Genomic DNA, 27,843 nt, shown 5'->3' on the forward strand with positions numbered 1-27,843 from the left:
GCAGACATAAGCACACTAGTATCTACCTGTTGTGCCTTCTCTGTCCCGTGAAAGAGCTTGTCCTAGACACCCCTGCCAAAAATGATAAAGTTGTGAATATTTCAGCAGAGTGCAGTATGATGCATTTTATTTCCATCTTGATTTAAAACTTTATTGTGACTACATTTTTATTATCAGAAAAAATCTCAGCCCACAACAAAAGCTTAACAGTCCCTGCTCCATCTGACTTGGGGAAATGAATTTTCATATTCCATTGAATAACTTCCAATGCTCCTCAACCGTGTCAGAGCCCGCTTTATTCTTGTGACCAATCCTGGTGCCCATCTCTCCATGTCTTTTCAACAATGTTATTTTTGTTGAATGTACAGTTCTCGTCCAGGAGGCAGTTTTAAACTACCATCAACTAGAGATGTAACGTGGTCAGTGTGCAAGGGGTGCATCTCAGTCTTTGCGAGCACAGGCGTCCCAGGATACCTGGCATTGACGCTGGTGTGTGTGCATCTTTTTCCTGATCTTGCATGTCGAGCACAGCCAGGAATAACTTCAATATGTAGCATTCTTGGTGGTAGAGTACTCAAATTGAAATCAAATTAGAATTAAAAAGAAATGTAAAACTATTGTAGGCAATTCACCATAATTCTTAATTGATGAACTATAATAATGATGGAAATTGCAGTAGGAAGGCTTTCTCAAATTTTGTTTTTATTGCTCAGTGGAACTCTGTGTGACCAAATGAAAGAAACTGCTTCCAGCTGATGATTAATGAAAGGATCCCTTGACGTGAATGTAATTTATTGGTCCCACACATTCACAAAACCAAAATCAAAATGTGGAAGTGCATATAGACCTGAGAATAGGAGCCACATGTTTACACAAAGGGTTGCGGGAGTGTGGAACAAGCTACCCAGTCATGTTGTTGAAGCCAGTACCCTGGATTCTTTCAGGGAGCCTCTGGATGGGATCTTCAGATCAATTGCTAGCAAGCAAATGAGCTGAAAGGCTTGCTCTGGTTTGCAAATGTTTACTTTATTGCATAGTTGAAATAGTCTGTTTTCTGATAAGCATGAAAGGCGCTGCACAGACTTCTCGATCAGTAGTTTTCTAGTTTCTTGTGGCAGTAGATGGAGTGCTTTTTTCCTCATCCTCCTGCTCCTCTTCCAGACCTGTCAGACGGTTCTCCCTGCCTGAAGCAGATGGTGTTTGGCGTTGTGACTGCCATTGACCTCCTCAACTTCGTCACTGCCAAAGAGAAGAAACAAGGCGAGAACTGAGAGGTGCCTTCCTGGTCCATCCCTGTAAAAGCAGGACACAACATTGAATGTAGCAAACTCTTACATTTTCTTCAAAATCAGACTCCATCATAGTATAATGACTTGCCATTAACAGCAACTGTCAATTCTGAAACAAAGGCAATGATAATTTGAATTTGGAAGTGTCCTTAGGAAAAAGAAAAAAGGTTGTTAGGTTTTCTAATTTTTTAAATGTTTTGTGGTTCCCTGGCAGACAAAATCCAGCTTACCCTCAGATTAGTTTAAATCCTGAAATATACATGCATCATATTTTCATGTTTCTTTTGTAAGCAGCAAAATATTTTCAATATGATTATTTACACATTTGCAGCCTTTTAAAAGATTATCTATCAAATCTTACATTTGGGCTCCTGAATGGCTCAGTCATAATGCTGAGAGATCTGGATTGTATTATTAAATTATCCTACTGTGACCAGGAATCTGGGGGTTTAGCGATTGATGGAGCACTGCTGAGGTTGAGTCGCTTTGTATTGGGCTGTAAGGACTGAAGAGTGCCCCCTGCCAGACATCTGTGAAACTGCAGTTGTCTTGCATCCAGTGGTTGCAGTTTTCCATGTTTTCCACACCTGCCCTTGGTGAGCACAAGGGCTCTCGGTGAATAGGATTAAAACTTGGGAGGTGTAAAAATAATTGTTGATGCTAAATTTGGGAAAAAATGAGGAAGATGGAAATTTGTTGACTGGTTCCTAGTAGTATTCCAAGTTCATCCAGGTGGATGCTGCACATTGGTGGTGGTGGAAGGGGAGTCCCCATTGCTATAAAAATATAAGCAATTATTATTATTATTATTCCGCTTGTATCTTGAAGCGTGGATTTTGAACTGCTCCTCCGAAGAAGAGCAGTTTATCTGATAAGCAGTTGGTATTTCTGCCACTCTATGAATGTTCAAATATTGACGTGCAAAGACTCTGTAAATTAGAAGAAATCACATTCCTGTACATGCAGCTACAATGCCTTGGAGTGCTTGCTGCTGGATAACTCGGCCGCTATAACATACCTTTTTAAATCTGGCGCATTCAGAGCCAGCATGGTGGCGCAGTGGTTAGCAATCCTGCCTCAATGTGCTGGAGCCTGGGTTCACTTCTGGACTTGAGGTGCCATCTGTGTGGACTTTGTATGTCCTCCACATGTTTGTGTGGGTTTGCTCTGGTTATTCTGGTTTCATCTCACAGTCCAAAGACGTGTTGGTAAATTAATTTACTTCTGAGACAACTGGGCCAGATGTGTGTGCGTGTCCTGTGATGGGCTGGTGCCCCATCTGGGGCCTGCCTTGTCTTGTACCCACTGCTTGTTGGGATGGCCTCCAGCTCCCCCGTGACCCAGAATTGGATGAAGCAGTTAGGAGATGGATGGATGTTCAGAGCACCCTACCAGCCCTCCCTTTCAGAAAACAAGTGCAAATGACACGAAAGAGAAGCGGTCTTTCATGCAGTCACATCACAGTCCAGGTTGACTTGCTTTTCCCAGGATCCCACCTGCCACCGTAGGGGGTGGAATCTACACACTATACTCTTTAATTTTTGTATTTATAAATACAAAAAAACCTTAATGAGCAAGTTTGGGATGTTTTCATTTGGCTGGATGAGTCTGCGCAGTGACTGTTAATGTACAAGGACATTGAGACACTGGCAATGGATGTGCCAAGACTGCTCACTCCCAGACACACCTGGTGATTCTCCCAGAGGAGCCAGAGGTTGTTTAACCCCGTGCTTTTACAGACTCAAAAACCCCTCCCCCTTGCTTGCACTGGCAATATGTAAATACTTTATTACCGGTTGGTCCATAAATAATGCACAAGGGAGGAGCTATACCATGTGCTTGACATGGCAGTGCCTGAAGGTCAGCCTGTGGATACATAGTAATAAACCCACACAACAGTCAGTAGAAATACAGGGAGAAAAATACAGCAGGCATAGGGCATCTTGAAACAGAGCATTTCCTAGAAGAACTGCAGTAAACTATTTTATACCGAAAATACAGTCGTATTGTTTCCAATTCCTTTTGCGTGAAGGAAATGACTGACCCTGGAGCTGCATGTTCAGAAATAATTGACCCCCTCCAGGGATGGGTTTAGGGTAGCTGGTGTATTGGAACACGAATGCTAGCCGATTAAGCTTGCTGGACAGGGACTGATGAATTAGTTTGTCCAAACCCAGTGCCCAAGCAGCAGGGCTTGTATTGGGGGGTGTTTTCATGTATTAAAATAAAGACGGGAGGTTCATGAAGTTTAAAAGATCCTTTTGGATTTTGTTATGGTATGAAACAGGAGTATGAAACAAGCTACCAGCTGTGTTCTTGAATCTAATACTCTGGTTTATTTCAAGCCAGATTCCTGGATCAATTAGCTGTAAACTACTAACCAGAGTCAATGGGCATAATGGCCTCCTCTCACTTGTAACCTCTTGCTTTTTTCCATATTCTAGGTCAAACATTCTTTACCATTATCTGTTTTGAAAACACTGCAATAATAACAATGGCTTCAAATAAAGTTTGTCTGCTCCCCCAGAGTACAGTGTTTTTTTTTGCTATTTTTGTGTATTTGATTTTTTTTAATGGGACTCCCATGCAGTTCCTTACCCTTTTCAGTATTGTTGTTGTAGCCTTTTCCATGCACATTCACAGTGAAAAAGTTGTGAAATACTTAAATATATTTTGTTTATGGAAGAGGCATAATATTCATAAAGAAAAGATTTACAAGTGTTTTTCATCGCAGTAAAGTTAGCTTGAAGTTCAAAAATGATTTTGGCACGCTCATAGCATTTTCACGAAACCTCCTTAAATAGCGAAAACACTTGTATCGTGTATAAGGTACATTGGGAATATTTTCCCAGCCTTCACTTTGTTTTTTTTTATGGAGTTTTTTTGACCACACGTAAATATTCTGACGCCAATATCTTTGCAAAGGAGACGCACAAATTAGTTAAACCAAATGCATTTTAAAGACCGCGACTTGAAAGGGTTTTCTCAGGGTTTTGATTGATGTGCAATCATGCACTGTCTGGAACACTGCAGGACCACTGTGTACTGTACATACAGTACGTTCAAAACGTGAGAAATACTGCGAGTTTCATGCGAACAACCCGTATATGAGCATAGGTAGCAGAACAGCATAGTCTGTAATTACCCAGACTGTAAGCACGGGAATAAAGCTTGTTTTATTTCTGAAACTCTTTCTAAATGTCCTGTTTTAATTTAGGTAAGGGTCAACTACTGTATATACACAATACTGCTGACAGCAGGAAAATTCCTATTCTTTACTCAACAGCTTTTTAAAACCGCAACCATGATGTTCAAACTGATTTTTTTAAACCAATAGCATTTAAACCATAACACCCACAATTGCTGCAATTAAGTGTTTTACACACTAGGCAGGTCCTCTGGCCTTTCACAACCTTGCTTTGATTTGTGAAGCCTTTCTTTCAGATACCTGGATATGTACATTTTGCAAATCCTGGTCTGATGAGGGTAGTGTACGCACACTATCACTGTGGTAGGTTTTGCAAGCAGGAAATGTAGTGATGGATTTGAAAGAAACAAAGGATATAGTTCAGTGGAAGGACTGTAAGTTTATCTGCAGGCAGTACTGGTTCCGTAAACTAGGGAAAAGTAATCCAAAAGGGAAACACAAGTGTTTATCGATAATCCCATTTTTTTAAATTGTTGTATTCCTTATTACATGTGTGCACAACCATCACCATTATAGAAATCAGGCACGTCAGATTTGATTATAAAATATGTATGTCAGATATGTATGCAATTCATTGTTCTATCCAGTAAGATTAAAACAAAGGAGAACAGAATGTCTTCAGGGATGATGTTAAAGACCATGTGATTTGGCATGTTGGAGTCAGAAATGTTTGGATTAATCAAAACAAAACAGCATCGTGAAAGTACTCCAAAATGTGTTTTAGTTGTAGCACATACAGAACATAATTTCTTGCTATAAAAAACTGTCCCTACCCATATTTTGTTTGCTATAGATGTGTTCCCAAAAATGAATTTAAAAAAAGCCATCTGATTCAAATAGATTTGGCAAAATCTATGGATACTTTGCCCTTGAGCTGTGTAGCTTTTAGATTCTTTGGTCCTTTATGTAGGCCTCTCAACTGGAGGATTTGTATAGGAACACCCATTATTTAAGATATAGATTTAAAAAAGTATAGCTTTTGTAAACAATGTGAGAGTATCTTCATGCATTCCTCTTCATAATACTTCTATACACTAAGTTTAAACTACTGAGTGAACTAGGTTTAGTACAGACAGCAAGGGGCACCTCTTTAGCTGGTTGTGGGCTTGTGGGTTGACTTCAACAAATCTCCAACTGTGTTTTTAATTATACTTGGGCTTCTTTAAAAAAAAGCAGGATGAGGTCCTCAGATTAAGATATTATTAGCTTCTACATTAGCTAGATTGAGCGAATTGCCTCCTATTTGTAACCTTTCTAATGGTTTTAAATTCCAGGCACTATTGATAAGTAAGCAGCCACCCTATACTACATAGCAAAGCATAATAGCTCAGGTGGGTAGCTGTGTCAGCATGCATAGGCTGCAAAAGAACAAGTAACAGGTTTATTCCATGCTGAAAAGAGAAGAAAGAACCTGAAGAGGGCTCCATGGCCAAAACATTGTGTTTTCTTTCTTCTTTTTTCAGCATGGAATAAACCTGTTACTTGTTCCATAGCATAATAGCTGTGTTTGGAAATCAAGAAAACAGTAAGGAAAAGTAAATCTTTTCTTAGGATAACTCCCCTCAGACGGAAACCTAAGTATGTTTCAATATGCCCGAAAAACAGTATGTCTTGGATAAGAGTTAACTTTCAGAACCAATGTGAAACTGAAATAAAACACAGGAAACCCTGAAATGACAGGAGGCCACTTATTAACTATCACCAGAGAACCAAAACTGAAGTCCTTATCATTGGGCAAAAAAAAGTTGTTATTACATGTCAAACTCCAGTTTTAATGTGGCTGATCACACTGTTAATCACATCACAGTAACAGTGAAAAATATTGTACAGTAACTTGGCGAAAAGTTTCACCCTGACCTTAATGTTGATTCTCATTGAAAGCGGGTTTCTAAAGTTTTTTTTCTCCATCTTAGAAACATAACTAAGAATGTCCACTCCATATTTAGAAAGCTCAAAGAATCTAACTGTTCTAATGTTCTGACTAGAACACAGAAACACAATCACATCATCCAAGTCCTGTTTTTATTGCACTGGCTTCCCATATGATACCATATACATCTCAAGGCTTTTTTATTCACATGCAGATAACTTAGCCTCCTAAGTGATCTTTTGCTTCTGTAAGCAAAGACTGTTCCAGTCGAAGGATGCTGTCTGTCTCACAAACCGCCAAATAAACAGGAATATGCAGGTGACAGAGCTTCCAGTCACACAGCCCTTATACTGTGGAATGACTTACCGAACCTTGTTAAGGATGTCCAATCTGCATCAGCTTCTTTATCGAAGCTGAAGACACATCTTTTCAGTTTTTCTTATCCTGACTACCTAAAACCTCTGCCCCGGTCGAACAGCCACCAAAACCAAGGGTTTTTGAGTGTGGAGGCATATTACCACACTGCAATCATAGTTGCTGTCTAATCATTTTTAACCCCTTCCTGCCTCTCTTCTGTCATCACAGTTCCTTTAGTAGGCATTGAGGTCCATCAAGCTCCATCCCATTACAAGGATTGCTCCTAGATTTCTAAAGCGCTGGCCCCAGTGGATATGAAGCCCTACCAAACCAAGATCCCAGAACACTCCAACCAGTGGATAGGACACATTTGCTCTCACATAATATCTTAAATACAATTCACTCTCATGACATGTGCATGTGAACTGTTTCTAATAACTGCTTGTCATACACACCCAGGACCTGAAGGGGGAAATCAACCTTCAGGCCTTGAAACTTCAGAGATTTAGCTTTCTCCTTTGGAGTTTATTGTTTTTCTCTCCCTCATGCCTGATGGTTACACAGTCACATTATCAATACATGCAGCACACCAGACTACATACATACACTTTCCCTGTGACACTCTGTGTTTAAAGGCTAGGTAGGTAGGTCACTTTTCAGGTCATCAAGGCCCATGGGGGAATAGGGAGCAAGGGCCACCATTTTTCTCAACCATCCAACACTGGAAGTGGAGGTAATATGGTCAGCATCACACTCCAGCTGGCCTATTACCCCCAGAAGGATTAACCCCCGGTACTCATTTGGAAAGCAGGCTGAAAGAACCTGGGAGCCGTCTGGAAGGAATTAGAGCAAGCTACATCAATCGCTTGCCCTTGCCCCTACCTGGGATTGAACACAGGACCTTCCATTCAGGAGCTAAACGCCCTGGCCATCTGAGCTACCACAGCTGTTTAAAGGTTATCTGTCATAAAATTTGTAATATGTATAAGAAAATTACAAATGAAATGAATGGAATATTGCATTTTAAAACTTCACAAATCAAAGCATTGCCGTGAAAAGTCAGGGGGCCTGACTAGTGTGTAAAACACTTGGTTACAGCATCGTGTGTGTTGTGGTTAAAAAGCGATTGACTCGTGAAGAGCATCACCCATCCCAGCTACTGCCTTGAGAAGCTTGTGACTTTTACAAGACAAACGTTCCAAACGTTTAGAAATTGCCGATTTAAAGTGTGAAAAGGACTATCGACTCTCCAGAAGTAGGTCTGATAATCCCTGGAGACGATTACATGTATAATATCAAACCCCCAACAGTAGTATTGGGTGTACATCAAGAGGTAATGGTTATGACGCTTCTTGCTCTGTCTGTCCAAAGATTCAGCTCGGATTTATAACTGTGTGACGTAGAAATCAGACACGCAATATTACAGATTTGTGATTGTAGGGATATGTAAAAACGAGAGTAAAGGGAATTAACAGTTAATATTTGCTTGGGAGTTTTATTTTTAATATTGCCTTCACAAGAACATAACATAAAATAAAAACGTTTCTTATATGACTTACATATTATCGCTTCTTTAGGTTAGGTCACAGTACTTCAGGAAAGCGGTTCCTGTTAATAGCTGTTTGTTTGGAAATTAAAAGTTAATGTCAATGAGAAAGTATCCTCGATGATTTGGTGATTGCAACCTATAACAAATTAATAGTAAAATATCCTCCAAATTGTTTTCCGCAAATTCAGCTTTTTGTGCGTCATCAACAACAACGTCATCATTACCAGCAGTTAGCAATTGCACGGAATTCGCTTTGACATACTTTGTAACTTTGTTTTTGTATTTCAACCACTGAACAATTTGATCGTTCAAAGCGTCCGCCCACTTCCTACAAAATCTTCAGCTAGAAACGGGAAGTAATGGAAGTTTCATGCCAGGTGGCACATATGAAAGAATACTGGACATTTATTTAACGATGTAAATGTGCGCTTCAGTTAGACAATAAAGGCGAGCTTGTCACAATAATAACGGGAAATGTGTACACTATAAAAAAAGTTCTGTCGCACGTCATATCATATTAATGATATTTTCTGATGATTTGGAGTTGAATTTTGTTTTTATTTTTTTAATTTTGTACATAAAAGATGTTAATCTCGCATTTTATCAATTGACATCAAGAGAAAGCAAAATTCAAGGTGAAGCCACTAGAGGGAAGTAAAATCATGCTGACTGGTTTCTTTGGCCGTTTTTATCTGGGGAGGGATCATACTTGCAACTGAATGTGAGTCGATTTGTTTTAAAAGCAAATATACAGGAAGGCATTAAAATTACAAAAAACTTGTTTGCATTTACAAAGGGGAGGCACTTCTTTACAGGAAGGGTTGTTGGAGTCTGGAACAAGCTATTCCGACATATTTTGAAGGTAAAACTTGGCGTCTTTCAAGAAATAGGTACTAACAACCGGCTACATCAGTCAAACGGCATCTTCTAATTTGCTACCTTATTTTTATTTTCTTATGTTACTAAATTCCAAGTTTCTAAGACCGTATCCTCTCAGTACATGTGTTTTTGAAGTTTTTTATTAAATTAAAAAATAAACTCAAGCTGTGTGTATCAAACCTTGAAACAGAGAGCACGATGTGGAACATGTGGTTTTTAATTTTTCATAAAATAGGAGTATGCCAGATAAACCAGAGTAAATTATGCTTCGCCCAAGGATAATCGTGTCTTTGACATTGACTTTGAATATTCATTGATATTTTCTACCCTCAAGAAGAACAGCTGTTGACTGCAAGTTTCTTTCTTGCAGCCACACAATTCAAAGACCTACATCACCTTGAAACTATTTTGTGCTTCTAGATACATCTCACCCCTTCACAGCTAAGACCCCCTGTGAGGCACATACAGTACAAAGGAAGAGAAAGGGCGAAGATGTTAAGAAGTTAAAAATGTGATTTTGGTTCTAAACATGTTAGCCCCCTGTAATAGTACTGGGATCATTCTGGTCATCAAATGCCATTTAGGAGGATCCTTTTCAATGAGCCACGACCTCCTGCAAAAGTGTGTTGGCAGGGTGACATTGCATCTTCAAACACTCATCCACAAAGGAAGGACTATCATTCTTATTTCTAACACTGCTGTAAAAATAATACTGCTATGATGCTGGAGCGTTTTCCATGGATCTCAAGCTGCTGTACAAGAGCACACGTAACACACAAACAACAGAAGCAACAGAGGGAAAAGAAGGCTTCAACACTGCTGACTACGCAGTGAAACCAGGAGTAAAACTGAATTCTACATTGTGAGCTGTAGTAAAAAGTGTGAGTTTTGAAAGTGCCGACAGCTGACAAGTCCCTAGTGGGCTTGGGAAGTGATGAGCGCCACAGACGTGGAATGAGAGGCTCAATCACTCCCTGTGGAACCCTGACCAGTGTTTCAGGTAGTCTGCAGTTGGACCACCCATCCAGTTTCTAACCACTTTATTCATTTCAGGGCTGCGGAGAGCCTATCCCGCCAAGCAGAGGCCCCAAGGTGAGAAACACGCTGGAGAGGACACAAGTCCTGGACACAGACACTAACACAAACACGCACACCAGGAGCAGTTTCCCCAGAACCAGTGAAGTCTTTGGACTGCAAGAGGAAAACAGAGCACTCAGAGGAAACCCACACGAGCACGCACAGAGAACATGCAGACTCCATATAGACAGCAGTCCAGGTCTGGAATCAAACCCAGGGCCCCAGTGCTGTGAAGTTGCAATGTTAACCACTGCTTTACCAGAGGACAGAGGTTATGTGCTGATGCAGTGAGAGTACTTCTATGTAGCACAGAAGCCACAGAATCATGAACACAATGCACCCTACAGTATGTACGGTAGCACCGTAAAAGATACCACATCAAGTAGGGCATTACAGTAGTCCAGTCTTCATTTAATAAAAACATGCATCAGTCTTTCCCTGTAAGACAAAGAGAAAGTCTGAACTGATCAATGTTACACAGGAAGAGGCAAGTTCCACTTATTGAAGATCCTAACAGGAGTTTCAAATGACAACAGAGGGTCAAAAGTTACACCGTGCTTTCTAACTTCCATCAGGGGTTTGATTACAGCACCATCAACAGCAGAACTGAAAACTCAAGAAATTCACTCAACATCTGAGAGGCAGAAGTGAAGGCAGAGCCAACAGCTGTAAGGCAGCTATAAGGAATTATACCTTTTATATGTAAGGAATTGTACCTTTTTTTCTCCATGAGTTATGACTGTAGATTCACATCATTTTGAATTTAAAAATACAGTATCTATGCAAATATTTCTAAACTGGCAGCAGAATTCAATGTGACCACGCCAACAAGGGTATAATATACATGTTTAAGTATTTAAGTACTAGAAGCAAAATAATTTGTCTACAAGCAATTTTATATACTAATAGAAGACAGAATATACTGTCTCTTAATGTGGAGCTCTGTACCTGGTGTTAGTAATGTACAATAGCTTTGAACTAACTAGATAACACAGTCAGCCCAAATCAGCCTGAAGGTGTCTTCTCTTCTTGTTTTATCATCAATACTGAACACATCTGTAGAAACCTCTAACGTGGCACACTAATTGGAAACACCACAAAAAGATGACCAGGAAGGTAATTCTAGCTGTCAACAGTAAGGCATTTGAGAATCATACCCCTGGGACTTTACAACCTGTTGATGAAAGAGGGCTGCAGCACCAGAGCTGCTGAATTAGTCTGAATGGCAGCCAGTACTTAACCCCCATTACATTCACCAGTGCCTCCGCAACAATGCCTCGCCCACATTCCGAGCAGTGCCGAGATCTGTTTATGTTACTGTTGGGGTCTCTGAGGTGGAAAAAAAGCCATCGCTGTTAAATTCAATAAGCCTTTTCTGGGCGCTGTAAAGCACAGTAGGATTATGTTAATTCAGCTTTCAAAAAGCCAGTGAGGAAGTAATTGACTCTTGCTTGGGTTAACGGCGGGGGGGGAGGAGGAGGAGGGCTGGGAGGGGAGTTTTGCTACAGTAATTGTTTTCTTGGGTGACAGATCTTTTTCCAGCAGACAAGCCCAGCTAAATGACCGCAGAGGAATAGATTTGGTAAAGCACAGATGAACTCAGAAGGGTACAGAAATCATTGTTAGAGCTTGTCATAGGTAAGCATGGAGTAAAACCATTAGCTGAAGTGTTGCTCTCTAAGTGACTCCATATAAGGCACACTCTTCCTGATTTAGATGAGCTTTGTGTGGATTCAAGTGGGCTAGCTTATGGTTGGGAAACATAATAAGAAACACATCAATTTTGTGCTTTAATGCGAAAATGTAGAGCATAGGGAACTAGCTCCGGACCCCAGGGGACGCTGTTCAGCAGGTTTCCAGCTTCTCAAAAATAAGGAGTGTCTTCAATATGTCCAATTAAGAAAATCATGAGTCCATTTAAGCAATTAAGGGGTCAAGTGGAAGGAAAACCAGAACCCTTCTGGCCTTCCATGAATGAGCTCTGATCACCTGGCCTCATGACACTTATTAACCAAGCAGGACACCAGTGCAGGCAGCATAAACAGGGAGAACATGGAGGCTCCACACAGAAGGCACACCAGGAACCAAACCCAGGGCCCAGTAGCTGTCTGTCACAGGGCTAAAGGACTCAATCCCACCCAATAATATGATCAGCTGTTTGTGATCCATTGTTCAGATTTTAGACCAAAACAGCACAGAGGCCAGCAAGGCTGCACAAACTGAGTTTAAAAGTATTACTATCCCCACTCGACAGAGGGAACCAACGTGTTGCATCCATTCAATTGAAATTCATGCTTTGGTTGGTTTAATGCCCTTCGCAAACAAAGTGCCACTGGGTGGTTTCACGATCGTTAATCAATACAACAGACTGGACCTAACAGCCTTTCAGCAAGCAGCAGAGAAAGACAAATCTCTGGAAGGTGAAAATCAAATCTCTGGGGCCCCAAGCCTAACGGTTCCTCTCCCCCTCTGAGCAGCAAGCCATGGGTTAGAGCAGGCAGGCCAGGACAGAGAGCACTGGTACGACAGCAGGCTCCTGTTCCACAGGGTGTGAGGGCTTGTATCTCAGCCGTAGAGACCAAAGGCTGTGTCCTGACAGCCGGCATTTAAGGTCCACCTTGTACAGTGTTGGACAGTGCCTTGGGTTCAACTCCTATCTTTTGAACAGAGGCTATTGGAAGGGCCACGCATTGTCTAGGCTTGACACAGGCCATGATGGTTGCTTTCTTGTTTCTTACAGCTGTCTCATATTTACCTGCGCCTTCTTCTACTTTGGAAGCTTTGTTGATCAAGTATTGAGGAATAAGTGACTCCTCTAGCCCAGTACGCTGATTGACAGATATTGTCAGTTGTGTAACAACACTTGACAGCAATGAGGTAGCTGAGTAGTTAAGGCAATTGGCTACTAATCCATTTTGCTCTGCACGCGTGGGTTCGAATCCCATCCTTGTCGAGTTTGGAGTTTGACAAATTTGACCTTTTATTAGGGCAGAGCGGTGGTACTGTGGCTAAGGATCTACACCTGTGGCTGGAAAGTTGCCGGTTCAAATCCTGTGGCCAACAGAGGAATCCAACTCCATTGGGCCCCTGAGCAAGGCCCTTAACCCCAGCTGCTCCAGGGGTGCTGTATAAATAGCTAACCCTGTGCTCTAACCCCAAGCTTCTCTCTCCCTGCCTGTGTGTCTCATGGATAGCAAGCAAGGGTATGTGAAAAGACAAATTCCTAATGCAAGAAATAAAGTGATCTTATCTTACACTCCCACATACAAGTGGAATAAAATGTAATTACATTGTACACCACTAGGAAGCATGGTTATGCAACTGTTCTTCATGGCAAAGATGGAATATACTGTATTAGCATTAAAGAACTACTCACTTGTTCTGACAGTGATCAAAGGTGCAGGTGGGGCTGTGCTTGGCTGTCGACGTACCTTCCAGCTTTAGGTGGATGACGAGCACCAGACATAGAGTTATAGGACTAGAGTAACTTTAATGTTACTAGAAAACAATGTGGCTGAGAGAATGCTCAGATTAGGGTGAACTAATAAGTGAAGTTCCACGGGCTCTGTACTAAGATCACTACTTTTCCTAATTCATATCACTGATCTTCATTCTGGTACTGTTTGTAAACTAATCACGTTTGCAGGTGATGTCAAAACTAGGAGGATTAGCAAACACTGTAAAAGCAGCAAATTAAATTCAAAAAAATTTTTAAAAATTGGGATTGGACAAACCCCTGGCTGATGACATTTAATGTGTATACTGTGTAGGTTAATATATATAGTTAAAATAAAAAAAATAAATAAATCAAGGGATATTATCTTGTATGATGAACTAGCAAGGCCTATTTAGAATATTCTGGACAGCACATTAGGAAAAAGATTTCGCTGCCCTAGGATCAGTCCAGAGAAGAGCAACTGGATACATTCTGGGGCTTAAGGACATATATAGTATATCAAATACTATAAAAGACAGCCAGGAGGAAATAAACCTTTTTAGTCTTGAACAGAAAAGACTACAAGAGGACCTGATACAAGTTTTCTAATTTCTCAAAAGCATTGATGAAGTCAACCCAGCACAATCTTCAGGATGAACAGTGAAACACGACCCTGAGGACACAAGTGGAAGAAGACGCTACTTAAGGATCTGTCCACCTAAAGATTGAAAGCCTGTCGACAACCCAGCACAGCCCCATCTGCACCTTTGATCTTTGTCATAACTGCATTGACTTCATGAAACTATATGAAACTGCCTGCAAAACCGAGCACATGAAACACTTTACACAAAGTGTCGTGGGAGTCTGAAACAAGCAATGCAGCCATGTCTTTAAAGATGATATCCTGGTTACTTGAAAGAACTAACTTCATGATATCCTTTGATCAAATAGCTACTAACTACTAATCAGGCTAGACTGAACAAACACCAAACTGAAAATAGTTTACGATTTTATTTGTAAAGACCTAATTTAAGATCTTTTTCTCATGTGAGGCGCCTAAAATAATTTCCAGGCTTCCTGTTCTGGCTTCAGACAAAGATGTGGACAGAGCATAAAAATGAGACTTTTCAGTTTAGGCATCACATAACTATGTGCTTTGCTTACTGAGCAAACCAAAAGCGAGTGACGAATGTCATTGGTTTGTATTGGGAAAACAAATGTCCCAATACAAACAAAAAAACAAATGTCTTCAGATTGTTCTTAATTTCTAATGAAATTAAGAGCAAAGTTTGTTTTTTGAGCACTGCTCCTTGTCTCACAGATTCTGCTTTGTCTTGTGTGTGGCTCTAGGGAATTGTGTAGGGGAAAACAGATAAAAAAAGAGAACAAACTCCAATTCCATATTCTTGTAAAGAAAAGAGGCGTAAGGCAACTCTATTAGATGCACTAGAACACTTGTAAGGGGACAAGCACAAATAGGCTTTCAAAGGTATTTGCACAAATTAAGCAGCAGTTAACCAACATAACACTCCAATGGCTTTCAAAATACAGGGAGACCCTGTGTTTTTAAGGAGCTACAAGTTGCTCAGCATCAGGACAAAACACAATTAGGGAGAAAACAAATCCCTCTGGAGGATGAAGCCCTGTGGCCTGTTTTGGCTCGGTGGCATTGTCCATCTAGTGCTGGCATGGAGCCTTGTGTTTGCGAGCAAACCAGACTGTCGTTTGAGGGTCAAGCCCTATTGATTCTGCTGACAGGAGCCCCCCTGTCATGACATAATGCCATTCCAGTGAAATCCAGGCTAATGCCTTCTTTCTGTGGAACAGGTATATAAAGAGGGTGGAGGAGCCCAGTGGACCCACAGCAGTTCAGTTCTCCCAGCCTTCCTGCCCACTCTGAGAGCAGTACAAAGAGCAGCAGCTAGCCACAATGGATATTGCCATTCAACACCCCTGGTTCAGACGCGCCCTGGCCTCCCTCAACCCCAGCCGCCTCTTCGACCAGTTTTTCGGGGACGGTCTGTTTGAGTACGACCTTTTCCCTTATGCCGCATCTACCATCAGCCCTTACTACAGGCAGTCTCTCTTCCGCAACTTCATGGAATCTGCCAACTCCGGCATGTCTGAGGTAAATCCTTTCAAGGGTTTTGTGTTCTTTCTGTACTCCGGCGGGGAGTGTGGGGGGGGGACCATCGTGCACATTATCTTAGTCCAGTCGGGGTTTTTTTCTTCTCAGAGAAATTCTGCGAATTTGAATTTCTCTACGTAAAAGGTTGTAAAGCAAAACCAGTGGCCGGCCTACATGGCACCATGTAACCACATGAAATTGTTGACCTGTCTGAAAATACAAAACCCAGACCGCTCTTGTATGTGGCAGCCGTGTGGGTACACAACATCAGGGGTGTTTGGTAGCCGAGAAAAGATTTTAGATTGGGAACAGTCAGTGGCTGGGATTCAGTCTGTTCCATTTGCAGGATGTGGGCAGGCTGATGTTTCTTTGTTGGATTGGTTGATGCTTCATTACGTAATTAAGGCGCATAAGATTGTGACAAGAGGCATCAGTAGAACGGACTGATTCTATCTTTTGTGGGCCCAAAAAAACTATCTGACAGGATGTTGCTGAGAATTCACATGCTTGAATATCTTATTGAAACAAAAAGAGAGGCAATGATTTCCAAATCAGAATCTGAGGGTATCCACCCACCTTGCTGTATATTCCTGGTGGAATTGTTCTCCTGGAACTGTTACAGTGACTGTGCCGAGTGCAGCCCCGATCATTTTCGGCAGCTCTCCAGCTCCGCTGGGGGCGAAAGGGAAATGTACGCTAATTATGGGAAGTAGAAAGGTCACTAGACATGGCCGTTGCTTCCTAATTCAGTGACTGAGTGCATGCTGCCCTTTAGAGGCATATATCTTGCTACAGTTATCTGTTGATCTACATTACAATCTGAACATTTCCTGTTACTTCCTCGTGGCCACGTTTACACTGGAAAAGCCAGACAGGGAGCTACAGAACGGACTCAGTTTCACACTCCCATATATACGCCCCTTAATAAGCCAGTGAAGGGTAGAGTTCCCTCTTTATAAAACAATGTTTTCATTATCCTGTCTTCTCTTTAATTCATTTTAGACCTTAGTCTGCAGTGTTTATAATGTTATGCATCAAACCTGTGGGGCTCCAGCTACATTCAGGGCTGAAAAGGAGTTTAAGACCCTAAAATGTAGTATATTGCTCCTAAAACACTGAAATCGATGGTTTCTGATCTTAATTTTCATGATTGCCAAAAAGACTGATTTTTTCCTCATGGGTCTTTCGAATATTCCACACATTGTTCCTCAGTTTGGAATGAGCATGTCCCATTATGCCACAGCAGCCCTGTCTCGATGCATACTTAACATCTGACAAATCTCTTATCACAACTCTGTCTTAAAAAAAATAAAAATATTGTTTCATAAACTTAGGGAAACCCGGAACATAGGACGACCCTTTGCCAACAGAACACGCCTCTCAGTTTTCTTTGATCTGGAATTTATTAAAACAATCAAAGTAACATTGTTTAACAACAAAAAAACACAGGAAGTGTGCAGAGCTCACATTTTCTAAGAATAAGAGAGAAAAAAATGGTTCAGTGCATAGTGTTAATGTTTGTCAAGACACGTTTAAACAGTACTAGGGGATGTTAATTGTTTTCCTTCTTTAGCAGTTGAAAGGGTCTGTCTTCAGGATACAGGCAGTGACAAATGTATAAACTATTCCTTTGCCTTTCAACAGGTGCGCTCTGACAGGGACAAGTTCACAATTTATCTGGATGTGAAACACTTTTCCCCTGATGACCTAAATGTGAAGATCATTGATGACTACGTGGAAATCCAAGGCAAGCATGGAGAAAGACAGGTACGGCCATCCTGACTCGTGACTTTGTTTCCATCCCAAGCCACAGACTCCTCTTTCAAGTGTGCTATTGTTGGATTGAGGCCAATTTCTGAATCTCTTCAATGTTTGAAAGAACATGGCCAACAAGATGGAATTGTTTAACATTCCGTTTGAGGCAGACTGTGTGATAAACCAAGGTGATTTGATCATACTCTGCCCAGGCACAGGAAAGCCTTACAATAAAAACCAAGAACAGGAGGCACTTCTTTACCCAAAACGTTGTAGGAGAGTGGAACAAGTTGCCCAACCATATTGTTGAACCTGATACTGTGGCTTCTTTCAGAAAAGAGCTGGATGAGATCCTGGGATCGATCAGCTGCTAAGTACTAAACAGGCACGTTGGGCTGAGTGCCTTCTTCTTGCCTGTAACTTTTCTTAAGATCCAATTTAGAAAACATCAGCTGTTAGGTCAGTCAAAATGTCAGCTTTGATAAAACTCTTTAGAGAATGACTCCTCACATTCATACAGTATGACATACAGTATTCCAAGTAAAGGAGTTAAAGCACGTATGTCAAAGAACAACGCTGTTGATTCGCAGAGTCCTGATTGGAAGTTAGATGATATTATCATATTATGCTTTGTAATTCATAAGTCATGCCAATTAAGCTCTTTGAATTTAAATTAGGTGGAAAAAAACATTACAAAAGCTAGGGAGAGAGGGGGAGTGCAAATTATATCTATATTTTTTCACAGAATCAGGGGTGTTTCCTATGTCTGACAGCCACTAGCTTTAGCATAATATTATAGGAAGGTATATAAATGTATTGGGACCATTTGGCACTCTATTTAATTTAGTTGCTAGAATCTCACCCAGCTGTTTAGAAGACGTGTCATACAGAATCTGCTTTGCCAACTTCAGAAAACTAGGAAAGCCACAGGCGACAGGTGGTCAATCAACCCATCATGTTCCCTCATTCTATTTCCCTACAGTCCCATTCCCAGAACAAACACCTTCAAGTATGAAATACTCTTAAACCTCTCCATCCTAGAAAGGGACAAATTAGAGCAGCCATTCAGTCATAGCTTGTTTTGGGGAGGTGGGGGAAATTGGGAATACCTGAAAAAAACACACAAACCTGGGGAGAACATGCAGACAGGCCTCTCCAGTCCTGAAATTGAACCTTGAGCCATAAAGTTGAAAATTCATAGGATTCACCTGTGCTTGTCATTCTCCGGTTTCGGTGGTATTCTTGCCCTCATGTTATGCAGGCTACTTTAGGGCTGAAAGCGCATGTAGAACAGCAAGGTAACCTGTGTGTGGTGTGAATGAGTCATCCTCTCAAGAGGCAGAGTGCTCAAGCTAAACATCACCACGACAACTTCAGAATGGCAAGCACTTCCCTTAAGTCTTTCACTCGCAGACAAATTAACCTTTGTGAAATTCCCAAAGTTGTAAATCAGTTTATGGCTGCTCAGGTCAGCTGCAAAAACTAGGGTAATAACTGCAGCCTAAAGTCACAATTGTCAGCCGCTAGAGAAAATACAGTTAGTACTGTCCAATTCTTACAGTATAAGATTACCATAAAAGGCAACAGAAGTTTTAAAATTTAAGCTGGGATAGTTTGTTGATTGTTTCTTTCTTTCACTGCCAAAACATTACAAATCAAAGACAGCTCACTTCAGATCCCCCAAAGAAGTTTATTTTAACCAGCCAACAGAATCTCACAAAGCCTTTAACAAATAACACTTCACAAGAATCACAAGGGAGGGACGAGTCGCTAAGACTTTCTTCCTTTCTGTCATTTTAAGCCCTTTTGCGTCACAAGATCTCCCAGAGGGCTTCCTTCTGGAATACTGACGTTTCTGTGTCACCTCTCAGGTTCCATAAATGCCAACAAGCACGTACTATCACACGGCTGATATTCTGAGAGAAACGATTGCAGCTGGTACATTGTAATGGAGCTCACTAACATTTCTAGGTTTCTGAATTGTCCTCGAACACAAAGGAGTTTTTAATATTTAGGTTGATCTTTTTACAGCTTTCTGTTTTTAGGGTTTAAAATTAAATGCTAAATGTTGAGGGGAGGTATGCAGTGTTTGATCCTTGATTCAATTTCAGACTGGAGCACCCTCTGTGTGGAGTTTGTATGTTTTTTTCAGTTCAGTGTGGAATTTCTCCAAACATTCTTGTTTTCCTCCATCTTCCAAAAACATAATAACTAAGTTAATTTGTGTCTCTCAATCAAAGGTCTTTTAGGCCACCTATAAGTTACTGATGAATGAACAAAGTATCTGTTCCATTAAAAGAAGGTCTTTGAGGGCAGAAAAGTCCTATGATGCCCAACTCAACATCTCTAAATTACTGAATTTAACAAATCACCTGCTTATTGGATCACAAAAAACATCCAAATCCAAGGCTGGAGATGTTTTTATGACCTAAAAAAAACTGATTTTCTCTTTCCAAGAGCAGGGCTGGGAGTACCTGCTCCTTATTATCTCTGTGTCTGTACATGCCATGTGATGGACTGGTCCTGTCCAGGGTGCAGTCCTTTCTTGTGCCCTGTGATGGACTGCTGTCCTGTCCAGGGTGCAGTCCTGTCTTATGTCCTGTGATGGACTGGTGTTGCATCCAGGGTGCAGTCTTTCTGGTGTCCTGTGATGGACTGGTGTCCTGTCCAGGGAGTTGTTCCTCTTGCAGGACTTTCTGCTGATGAGTTAATTGACCTACAATAACAATCCTAAATAGATTGTGGGCTAATACTTGGTTATCAGTAGCTTTTATTGCATATAAAATCTGTTGCAGAGACAGCTGTTTCAATGCTTTGCACATGAAAAGCCACTGTGGTAATGTCCCCAACCTGATCCCATTGTGCCTTTTGCACTAGTGTGACTTCTCTCAACCTGTTCTCACAGAGCTTGAGCTCATCCCTCCACCCACGTGGATCTATACAGATCACAGAGAAATGAGGAGTTTCTGAATTCTAGCCAATGTACAATCCTTAGAAAGCAAATTGAATGTGATCAAAATCAAAAGTCAAGCTGTAGCTAGATATCTACCAGCAGTCTGGATAATACCTTGAGCTCATGTTTTCTAGAGAGAAGGATAGTTTATTTCTTCCTGTGTTTAGGCTTTGTGAATGGCTGGTCTTTGAGCAAGCCAACAGTGTCTACAGTATCTTGGAAAAGTGTCACCTTTACAGAAAATTATAAACATATTTTGTTCTTCATCAAGCATATGAGGCAACATGGAGTCATTTTAATGCAATCAAAGAATTTTATCATTATTGTTATTGGATCCTGTAACCAGACATTCTGCAGACCTACTGTGACCAATGCCTGTTGCTCATGGGCCCACCAGATGGCGCCAGAATTTGCTTAATGCCCCTGAAGAATTTCAAAAACAATTAAAAAAAAACGAGTGTATAACATTGTAGTTGTAGTAACATTCCTCTGCAACTAAGAAAGCCTGAAATGAGTGGCCTGGTTTTGCCTAAGGTGTAGCGGCGATTGATTTCTTAGAATGTTATTTGAAATTCACATTTTTTACGATCTATAGCAGAAACGGTACCTATTAGCTGTGAAGGGAGAAGAAGACAAAAAAAAAGGAATAAAGAAAGGAAAACACACCCCCCACAAAATAAACCAATCAATTATCTTTTATGATTTACCTCTTTCCCTATTATATCTTTAAATAAAACACAAGCTACCCTCAATAAAGGTGAGGAAACCTCTTGTTCTAATTCCCAGGTTCTTTTATTCTGCTGGTCCCAGACTAATTCACAGGCAAGACACCAACATGACTTAATTTGACATTTTATTATATTCGAAATAAGACAATGGCACCAAAAACAACTCCAGCCGCAATAGGTGAATGGCCGTACAAAAACTCCCAGGACCACAAAATGACACGTGAAGCAATCGCTGTAAATAAGATGGTGAAGCAACCCACTCTCTCCACTTCTAAAAGGCCACTTGTTAAAGTTTCTTATAAGGCCACCCACACCAAATTCAACCCCAGTAATAAGTTACAAACTTCAGCCTGAATAGAACAGAATAAACTCACACATAAAGCACCTACAATGGGCATTAAAACTCAGTCAGGATTTCAGCCTTCTCCGTACATGAAACAAACTAAAAAGGAAGGGACCATGAAATACAGAGAACCTGAGCTGGGAGGCATGGAAGTTCCAGACACTATCGCTATAAAAAACTCCAGACCATCTGCTGTAACACTTGATCAAACCAAGCAGGAGGAAAAAAAAAAACCTCAACAATACGTTACTGATGCCCGTCTTTCTCAGCACTCATCCAGTACACCCTCCCATCTCAAGTTCCCAGCACAACAAAAGATTGCAAAACACAGGTCCGCTCTGCCCCACTCAGTCCACTCCAGCTTTAAAATCAGCCATCGCCACATAAGAAAAGCAAGCAATAGTAAAAACCCAATTGATCCTGTGGCCGCTCAGATCAAGAGAAAACCACTCAGATCCAGAGAAAGATCAGCTGCCCAATTAAAATTCCTTCCCCCTTACCATACCTATACCATATGTTTTATTCTCATTATCGGATTATCTTTCATCCTTAAAAAAAATAATATCGGGGCATTCTTCTATAGCTCAAGGAGTCTTTTTCCACTCCTTCCATTTTCTTTTCCTGGATTCCAAATCCACTAAAGGCGCTGAATTGATTTCCCATCCAGAGTGTAACCCTGCCTTGCGTCCTGTGCTTCCGGGGCTTGGATCCGGCTTTCTGGTAATGGAGAGTGGGATATGTCCACTAAGACAAGTTCGTCTCTTGTCTGCCCTCACAGGATGACCACGGCTACATTTCCCGCGAGTTTCACCGCCGCTACCGGCTGCCCTCCAACATGGACCAGTCTGGCATCACCTGCTCGCTGTCCGCCGATGGGATCCTGACCTTCTGCGGGCCCAAAATCTCCTCGGGGGCAGACTCCAGCCGCGGCGATCGCAACATCCCCGTGACCCGAGAGGAGAAGCCCACCTCCGCCGCTCCCTCTTAGGCGCGCGGGAGATGTCTGGGGGGACGGGGTTTGGGGTTCGAGGGTCCGGAGGTGTGGTGGGGTGGGGTGACGGTCCACTGCTATCCCAATTCCCCCCTCCTTGCTTCAACCCCCTTTCCTCTCTTACCCGACAGCCATGGCGTAGGCGTCGGTGCATAGCTAGTTACTCTTTCTGTAGAAGTTACTATTGCAGTGAGGGTGGGTGGGTGGGGAACGAACGAGGGGAGCAAGCTGAGGCAGAACAGCAAAGAGATGCAAAGAAACAAAAAACGACAAGCCGCGTGAGGCCACTATCAATACGTGTGCGTGAACTGGCCTGGCCCATTTTACATTTAACCCACAAAGAAAAAGACGCCTGAGACGTTATCCTTAATTACAAAGAAAGGGGATACAGCGACGTTTCAGAGCAAATGCACCGGTTACACGGACTGATTCCTGACTGGCTGGGCATGCGATGAAACGTCTGAGGCCTAAGCGCGAGCCTGATGAAGCGCATATTGATGGAAGTCTGAGGGTGCTTACAAAAGACAGATTCCGTCAATGGGATACGCTCCTGCAAACTCTCCCACTCATGGGCTTTCCACTCCTCTGTTGATCATTTTTCCTTTCCTGTGCTGTAGCTTTCACCCTGTTATAATGATATCTGGCACATCTTTGGAGAAGTCTGATCAACAAAGAAATAAAGTTGTAAAATGAAATAGTTGTTTTTTTTTGTCTTGAACACACTTTGCGGAAGTCAGTACTGATAAAGCAGTTCAATTCTGTGGCCAATCATTCCCTTGAGAAGTGAAATGTGCTTTATAAACATTTTTTATACTAACATATTAATGTTTAGATTCATAAAACCAAAATTAATTTACAAATGAATCCTTAGCTCTTAGTTGCTCCTTTCTACTTTTTCTAGGTTTAAATGATTTTACAGTTCAAACATGAAGCATAAAATAAGTTAATTGACCATGAAGGTTAATTTCACAAATATTAAACCTGAAGGTTTTTTTAATATTTAAACCTTTTAAATACTCAAATCTGAACAGTTTCAAACACAAATGAGCTAATTAAATGTTACACCTAAACACAAAAGATGAAAAATGGGTGACTGAACAGGTCTGTTGGTTTATAATGACCTCAAAAGAGAGTGTGCCTGTCTCTCACTTTCCTCTCTGCTCTTGGATTTTGTGATGCTGTAGCCAACAGCTCATGCAATTCAGCCAGCTTCTATGCAGTACATCTCTTGTGCTGGTATGTTATGAAAGATGAAAGGCGCTATATATCACTCTCAATTCATCAGGACTGGCATCTGGAACCTTTTGGGTTTCCAACAATTCACTGTTCATTTCACACGAGATTTCAGGAACACTAAATGAGCCGGCCTGAAATCTAAGACACGGTTCTGGTAACAGGGATGTTAGTCTTACACCACAGTTACTCAACAGCTCTTATTTGCGGTGTCCTGTTTATAACATAGCTAGAACTGATTGAGTGTCCATGGGAAAGTTCAAACTGTTCCCTGTCTTCCTCTCAACAACACCAGCGAGGATCACATGGCACAACCCTCTCCCTGTGTCCCCAGCTCTGCAGCAGAGAACGGATCTCTTGGTTTAGACCTCAGCTAGTCAGCAACACTGTTTTCCTTTCAGTCTTTGACCTCTAAATTCCAGTACTAAGAATATTTCAAAGCAGCTGTTTTATCATCTAGAACAAGCTCTTCTGAATCAGAAGTCATCAGCCTGGTATTTTTGTGTCTCCTTCTATGTGATCTATACAATAAGGTTTCTCTATAATCAAGTTTTGACATTTTTTAGCTGACGGTTTAATTCATGCACCGATGATAGAAGCGAAGCCTTTTACACGATCACAGAGAGCCCCAGTCCCTCCACCAACGTAAGCCTCAGTTTGATGGCTTTTCCTCAAAAGGAGGCTAATTTGGGGCTGCAGCTGCTTATCGACAGCTCAGACTGTATGCGTCTCACTTCCTCACCGCTGCACAAAGCAGCAGCTTCTGTGACGACGGCGTGATGCCACCTGTTCTCTCCGGGAGACCGCGCCCCCTCCCTGCCTGCCACACACGGGCTGCTGGGAGGTTTGGGGCCCGAGTGCGTCACCAGGAGCTGCCTCTCTGCCGGCAGCAGCCCCATCCACAAGGTGACACACAAAGCCAAGTGATATAAATAACACAGCCAAGGTTTGTCACTAATGACTCCGACAGGGGATGGCAGACTCTGTGCTCGCTTCGGCAGCAGAACTGTTTCTGCTACATAATGCTGAGGAGACCTCCCCATGGTGACTCTAGCAAAACATCCCCACATCTGGAAAGAGATCCACGCTTTAACTTCCCCAGAGATGCAAAAAACACCAAGTGCAGTCAGGGAGAAATAGTGCCGCATTGCCTTACCTGCGTCCGAACTTCTTATTGCCTTTGTTTAAAGTACTTAGGTGTGTGGTGATAATGCAAGTTTCTTTCAATGAGTTTAGCGTTCAAAGAAATACATTTTCTTTTACATCCTGATTGAATTCTGCATTTTGATTCTGAAGGAATCTGCATTTTTGTACCTGAATGATTGATTCCACTCTGAGCATTTTAATAACTTCAGCATTGTATTAACAATGAATATGGCCTTTGACCTTACATTTAAAAAAAATACTGAAAAATATTCTTCAGTATTTTGTTCTGTAATAATAATAAACTTTATATTGCGCCTTTAAAGGTAGCTTCTCAATGCGCGTTACACTACAAAAAGTTACATAAAAATTTTATACATAAGTATATTTTGTTATACTCATCAAAATTGGCACAGCTAACTATATGGCTGCTACCAGCTACCAGCTACCGGCTACCAGCAGCCATATCAGCCTGCAACTCACAACTGGCAGCCCACTGAAGCCCAGCAGGTGTGAGCCTGGTCAGTACCTGGATGGGAGACCTCCTGGGAAAAATTACTCATTACTCTGCTCTCCTCCCCACTAATAGCTGGTGTGTGGTGAGGGTACTGGTGCACTATGGCTGCCGTCGCATCATCCAGGTGGGGCTGCACATTGGTGGTGGTGGAGGGGATCCCCATTACCTGTAAAGCGCTATATATATGTAAGCAGCTATTATTATTGCTAGAACTGTCGCTATGATCCTCCAGGCCTATCACAACGTAAAATTAGGGAGCGCCAGCAAACTCCGCCTTCCACGCAGATGCGAGCCAATCATCTCTTAAAACGTCACGGGAAACGCAGGTGCGTCATGGGGCTCAGGGCCTATCGGAGAAGAGACGCCTCCCTCCATAGCAGCATAGCGAGTCTACAAGCAGCTGGTGATCACAGGGATCGCTGTGAGCTCTGGCCAACTAAACTCATCCTACCCTCAGCAGTGCTCAGCCACTTGCGGGCCGCGTAGAAGCACGACTCAGGTTCAACCCCGTGACCGACGAGCCCCGTTACCAGCTGAGCCAATCAGCAGGCCCTACACAACCCGTTAAAAAAGTTTTCAAAACATTACGGTTAAAACTTTTTTACACTTTGCTTCAGATTTTACCTTGTGCATTCAGTTTGACTAATGCGTAAAATAAAGTGGTTTTATAACCTTTCAGTGACAATGCAGTAGCTGGAGAAGTTTTCAACTGATTAACAGTTTTCCCTTTGTGTTCTTCTTAGAAAACTATATGAAAAGGTCTTCTCTCATTTATTGATAGGGTATCCAGACTGGGCTTTCTCTGTTGCTCCATGACTGTGGGATGATCTCCCAGCTCATACAAGATCTTTCAAGTCAGTCATCATTCAAATCCAGTCTTTAATGTAAATTTTGTTACTTTAATTCTGTTGTACTCTATTTTTTGCCCTGTTTTGTCGAAAAGCACTTTGAGATGATATGTTATGTGAGAAGTTATATAAATCCTTCTAAATTCACCAGGACTGCCGTCTGGAGCCTGTTCAGCTATCCCAGCAAGCAACGAGTGCAAGGAAGGATACACCCAGGACACCAGTCCATCTCCGGGCACACCCAGACACACACATTTACTCCAGGGCATTTTCCCAGAAGCCAAATAATCTACTTGGACTGGGAGGAAACATAATGCTAACCACTGCACCACCGTGCCATCCAGAGATAACTTTTTCCTCTCTCTGCAGTTACATTTCTTTTCAGTTGTGTGTAATACTGTTATCTTTTTACTGCCACTGTTTATGTGTACTATACTCAATGTCTTCACACGTATGTTCCACGAGCTGGGTCGGGTGATAGTTTTTGGGATAGAAAGGCAGAAGGATTTTAGCTCTGTGGGTGTACCTGGGGTCAGCAAATAACCGGAACAACGGGTTTTTTTTTAATTCGGTTTCAGCACTAGCGACAACAACAACAACAACAACAACAACAACAACAACAACAACGATATCTCAGTCCTTTAAAAACATTTTGTCGACCAAGTGAAATTACGCTGGTGTTCAATCAAATAATGAACTCACTTGCACTTCGGCTGTTTTAATAAACTACCTACTGATCAGGCATTCAATCTGTGAGTAACTGGATCGTATGGCAATACACATTGCCTGTGTACTCGCACATCACAAGAAGCTTGAAGCATCAAGGTATACAAAATCGTTCCTATACCGTAGCTATTTTGGCTAAGAAAGTATCTAACACACCGTACAGACAAGTAGACTTGAACAGTAATGAATAAACTATATTGCTCATAGTGGTACACAGACTTTAAAACACGCTCATTTGCTCTTACTGTTGCGAGAGCTGCTGACCTCAATCTGTGTATAGCTATGGATGAGTCTTCATTGATTTGCCGCGTTATCTCTGTCTGTTTACGCAGTCCGAATCCGTCTTGCACAATAACCCGGCGGCTTCCAATACTATGGCAGAAAAGAGCAATGAATTGAGCGAGACAGCTCTGACGTCACCTCGAGCCCCGCAGGGGGGCAGTTGCTAATGGGTTGGCATGACAGAGAGGCACGCGTACACTCCCTCCGGAAAGCGTGGACTGCAGGAAGGGTGTTTGTTCACGTCGTGTACCCGATGAAATGTGGTGATGACATGAGCAGGCAAAGCGAAAAGCGACTGCTAAATATGTGCGCCATATGCGTGAGTTAGTCTCCACTCCAGGCTGTGTGCGTATCCTGCTGGAAACGCAGAGTCACCCAGGCGTCTCGTTCTTTACTAAGCATGTGCTCTACACATTGCTGACGCTGTGTTCCAGTCCGCCACTTGCAGCGTAAACATACACCCCTGAAGTCCATGAGACGTGCAAGGACTCCGGAGTACTGACGTACCTCCGTTTCCTCTTATTTCCTTTT

General features: G+C 41.9%; 2 protein-coding genes and 1 long non-coding RNA gene across 6 annotated transcripts in view; 2 read left to right on the forward strand and 1 right to left on the reverse strand.

Annotated features, from left to right (window-relative positions):
* cbsb (cystathionine beta-synthase b) overlaps window positions 1–3,817 on the forward strand; it is a 43,733-nt gene extending 39,916 nt beyond the window's left edge. For all 4 annotated transcript variants that reach the window (XM_006638918.3, XM_069179265.1, XM_069179266.1 and 1 more), the window contains one exon: window positions 1,162–3,817. In XM_006638918.3, the coding sequence (XP_006638981.2) occupies window positions 1,162–1,271 (110 nt within the window). In that variant the 3' untranslated portion in view covers window positions 1,272–3,817. The remainder of the gene's footprint in view (window positions 1–1,161) is intronic.
* Window positions 125–27,810, reverse strand: LOC138223175 (uncharacterized). The gene is made up of 3 exons (XR_011181694.1): window positions 27,276–27,810; window positions 16,370–16,465; window positions 125–1,239 (listed from the first exon to the last, which is right to left on the reverse strand). It is a non-coding gene; the product is annotated as an uncharacterized lncRNA (long non-coding RNA).
* Window positions 15,515–23,258, forward strand: cryaa (crystallin, alpha A). The gene is made up of 3 exons (XM_006638877.3): window positions 15,515–15,793; window positions 17,438–17,560; window positions 22,351–23,258. The coding sequence occupies exons 1-3, from the start codon at window positions 15,596–15,598 to the stop codon at window positions 22,558–22,560; spliced, it is 531 nt and encodes a 176-aa protein (XP_006638940.1). The 5' UTR covers window positions 15,515–15,595; the 3' UTR covers window positions 22,561–23,258.
* Window positions 27,811–27,843: the final 33 nt, after the last annotated feature.

This window comes from Lepisosteus oculatus, chromosome 15 (genome assembly GCF_040954835.1).
Source record: "Lepisosteus oculatus isolate fLepOcu1 chromosome 15, fLepOcu1.hap2, whole genome shotgun sequence".
Lineage (NCBI taxonomy): Eukaryota > Metazoa > Chordata > Actinopteri > Semionotiformes > Lepisosteidae > Lepisosteus > Lepisosteus oculatus.